The 4,062-nt window shown below is 56.1% G+C and overlaps 1 protein-coding gene across 1 annotated transcript in view; it reads right to left on the reverse strand.

Moving 5' to 3' along the window:
• Nucleotides 1-1,394: 1,394 nt before the first annotated feature.
• Nucleotides 1,395-4,062, reverse strand: part of MSI1 (musashi RNA binding protein 1) — a 19,420-nt gene continuing 16,752 nt past the window's right edge. The window contains exons 10-12 of the mRNA XM_007448184.1: nucleotides 2,896-2,964; nucleotides 1,907-2,094; nucleotides 1,395-1,458 (exon numbers count right to left, since the gene is read on the reverse strand). Coding sequence (XP_007448246.1) covers nucleotides 1,417-1,458; nucleotides 1,907-2,094; nucleotides 2,896-2,964 — 299 coding nt within the window. The 3' untranslated portion in view covers nucleotides 1,395-1,416. The remainder of the gene's footprint in view (nucleotides 1,459-1,906; nucleotides 2,095-2,895; nucleotides 2,965-4,062) is intronic.

The following is a 4,062-nucleotide window of genomic DNA, read 5'->3' on the forward strand; positions in this document are numbered from 1 at the left end:
TTCCCTAATTCCCTCCTAGGCAAGCTTTGTTCGTACACTTGGCATTTTCTGTTCCATTTGAAACTCTCCTTCCCATAGATTTTTGAACGGCTGGATTTGTTCAAACGTCACCTTCTCAGAGATGCCCTCTGAACCCCTAAAGTAGGTAGACCCCTCACACACAATTTGGAATGATCTCACTTGCTCACTTGATTTTTGTCTGTAGAGTGAGAGGGTCCTTGTTTGTCTTCTCCCTTCCCCTTTTCTGGAATAGTGCTCAATAAATAGTTGTTTGAATGAATGAATGAATGAACAAAGGAAATGTCACTGGGTCACATAGTGCCCCACCATACACAGCATGATGACTGCGTGTGCAGGTCCTCCCGTCGCCTCACTCTCTGTATACGCATATATGTTTAAAGTATCCTGTTTTACCGGTTGAGTAATACTCCATTGTACGCATGCAGTCTGTTTAACTGCTCTCCTGTTGATGGGCATTTCAGTTATTTGCAGTTTTAAAAATAAATGCTTAGAAGTGGAATTGTTGTGTTAAGGGCATGAATGTTTAGTTCGGATAAACCTGCCCTTTGGAAAACCTGAGCCAATTTGCAGATTGTCCTCCCCCCTTATAATTGCTGGGCATCATCAATCTTAAAAAATCTTCAGGGACTTCCCTGGTGGCACAGTGGTTAAGAATCCGCCTGCCAAGGCAGGGGACAGGGGTTCGAGCCCTGGTCCGGGAAGATCCCACATGCCGCGGAGCAACTAAGCCCATGTGCCACAACTACTGAGCCTGTGCTCTAGAGCCCGTGCTCCACAACAAGAGAAGCCACCGCAATGAGAAGCCCGCACACCGCAACGAAGAGCAGCCCCTGCTCGCTGCAGCTAGAGAAAGCCCATGCGCAGCAACAAAGACCCAACGCGACCAAAAATTTTTAAAAAAAGAAGAAAAAAAAAAGGTGCTGAAAAAAGAAATCTTCGCCTGTGAGGCAGCACATTCTGCCTTATTGTTGTTATCATTTACATTCTTTATGGAGCCGCTTCTCCTGTTCTTTTTTTTTTTTTGTGGTACGCGGGCCTCTCACTGTTGTGGCCTCTCCCGTTGTGGAGCACAGGCTCCAGAGGCGTAGGCTCAGCGGCCATGGCTCACAGGCCTAGCCGCTCTGCAGCATGTGGGATCTTCCAGGACCGGGGCACGAACCCGTGTCCCCTGCATCAGCAGGCAGACTCTCAACCACTGCGCCACCAGGGAAGCCCTCTCCTGTTCTTTGACCACTGCTGGGATGAAGGTCTGTCTCCTCGCTGGGTTGTGGGTTCCGTGAAGGCAGGGACGGGGGCCATGTCCCAGACTAGGCTGCCCAGTACTAGCCTTCCCAGTGCCACCCACACCCCAAGGCCCCTGCCCACCTCCTCACCTCCTGCCACCTGCCTCCTGCTTCAGTGGTACCCATTGGTGAAAGCTGTGGCAATCAAGGGGCCCTGGAAAGAAAAGAATTTGACTCCTAGATTCCTGGGGGCAGCAGAGAAAGCCCAGGGGCTCCTTCCGTCTCTCACAGGAGCCCCAGGTGAGGCACAGACATTCTCTAGCCCTGCCCGTGTTGCCCCCACTAAAAGATTCTCCAGGGTAGGGCCTGGGAATCTGCATTAACCGGTACCCTGGTTTAAAGTAGGGCACCCCTGAGCTAGAATCTAGCCTCCATGCAGAGATGGTGAGTCTCATTTGCACAGTATCCCCAGAGCACACCTAATGCCTGGCATACAGAAGGAGATCATTAAATGTCCACTGAATGACTGAATGATAACCCTCACTGTTCCTTGGTTGGTGACACTCTCTCCATCCATCATCTCTCGCCTCCCTTCTGCCCCCACAGACAGACAAGGCCTCTCCCTCCTTCAACTTCAGGGTCCTCCAGGTCCGGCCACTCACCCCAAGACTGTGGCCGAAGCCAGTGCTGGGGGCGGGGCTGGCAGCGCTGATGTAACTGCTGACCCCCGAGTCCTGGTTGGCTGCCCCATAGAGCTCGGCCATGGGGCCCGGGCTGGTGGTCCCCAGGAAGCCCCCTGTGCGGCTGGGAGTTGAACCTGGAGGGGGAGCCATCGTCCAGGGGTGAGAGCCTGGCAACCCAGAAAGAAGACGGTGATAGCCCCGGCGCCCGCTGTGACCCCCCAGAACCCCCTCCAATCCGTTCCACCCAGCCTGACCTTGGCCCCTCCCCCCTGCCTCACGCCCACAACCCAGAGGGGCATGTGCGACGCCACCCAGAAATCCTCCAGAGTCCATCCACCACCACCCCCCAGCCCCAGCTCGGGCCCCCATCATCTCTTGTCTGACCACTCAGCAGCCTCTTCACTGACCTCCCCTCCCCTCTGGAGCCCCTTCACACCTGTACCCACCCTGCAGCTGCGTGCGTTTTCTAAAATGGACATCACTCTGCTGCTTAAAATGTTCAGAGTCTCCCCAGGACCCGGTTCCTCCCAACTCCTCCCCACTCCCCACTCCTGCACTCCACCCATGCTAACTGGCCTGCAAGCCTTTGCACCTGCTCTTCCCTCTGTTGGGAATACTTTTCTTCCTGTTTGCCTTCAAATGTGAAGTTAAGAGGTGCAACCTCCTGGAAGCCTTCCCGAGGGGCCTGTGAGCTCCTTTGACAGCTGACATCCCCCAGCGGGCAGTATCATCCTTCCGTGTGATTGCCTTTTTAATACCTGATGCCCCACCAGCCTGTAAGCTCTGGAGGGCGGAGACCACGTCAATCTCCTTCCTGGCCAGCCTGCCAGGTGCTCAGTTCATATTCGTTGAGTGAATGAATAAGTGAGTCCCTCTGAAGAGGGGTAGCAGTGGCCACCTCCCCACCCCTCTAGAATTCTCTGCCCCCTGCCCCCCTCCCTCGCTTCCTGCACCCCAGAAGGCCTCACCTGTCCCTCGAACCACAGCTGCTGCTGCCGCTGCCGCTGCCATGGGTCCATAAGCAGTGAGAGGAATGGCTGGAAGGAAAGGTATGGGCGCTTCAGTGTGGCGGCTGAGGGGCAGCAGGGGATGAGGGCAGAGCCTCTCCAGCCTTACCCCACCTCGGAGCGGTGAGTGCAGCCCTGGGGTCAGGCAGAAGGACTCTCTTGGAGAAAGGGAGGCGAGAGGATCGCCTCCCAGGGATCCTCAGCTTCTCCCCTGGACTTGACGGACACACTTGAACAACCAAACCTCATAGCGGGTGTGGGTGGTGCACCCCCGCCCCCGAGCTGCTCTGAGCGTCGCCTGCAGCTGCCCCCTTCTCCAGGGAGGGCCCTTGGCTGGACGGGGGCTACTTAGCCCAGGGGTACACAGAGATTATGTCCCTCCTTCCCAACCCCAGTCCACTGGAGCCAGTGACTGACTGACACGGGTACCAAAAGCCAGGCTGTCGCCCCAAGGGACCAACCAGGAGGTGTATTAGTCCCCCTTACCCCGTGGTGGGATCCGGCTGAAGCTAGACTCCAGTCCAGGCCACAAGCCCATTTCACTCCTTCTGCTGCCTGGCCGGCTCTCCTCGCTCCCCTTCTCCCGTGAGCATGTCCTCAATACATCGTGTGCACGCAGTTCCCTGCCTCAGGGGCCCCTGACCACCACCGAGGCAGAAATGACCACTCCTTCCTCCAAGTCTCCTCATCCCCTTTTCTCTGACTCCCTCTTCAGATACAGGGATCTGGCTATTCCCTGGTTTGCTGTTTACCCCCCTCCCACCTCCGCAGCGCCTAGCACCCTGCCTTGTATACAGTTGGTGTTTAATAAGTGTCAGCTGAAGGAACAGTACTAGGAGGGACCTCTGCTTAAATAATTGGTTGGCATGAGCCTGGAGCTCCCTCAGGCCTGGGAGTGAGCGCCCCCTGCCGCTTGGCTCTGCCACTGCAGCCCTTGAGAAGCTACAATCCCAGCCAGAGCCAGGATCTGGGGAGTTTGCATTTGCCATCCCAAGATGTGCCCCTGGGGGCTGTTTTGGTGACCCTGGCCCTGAACTGGACCTGACGCTAGGGACCCTGAAAAACAACCCTGAAAGTCCTTGGCTAGGCCATTGGGCCAGGGGATTAAAGTCTAGGATAGCATTCCTG

Source organism: Lipotes vexillifer, unplaced genomic scaffold (assembly GCF_000442215.2).
Source record: "Lipotes vexillifer unplaced genomic scaffold, Lipotes_vexillifer_v1.1 scaffold236, whole genome shotgun sequence".
Lineage (NCBI taxonomy): Eukaryota > Metazoa > Chordata > Mammalia > Artiodactyla > Lipotidae > Lipotes > Lipotes vexillifer.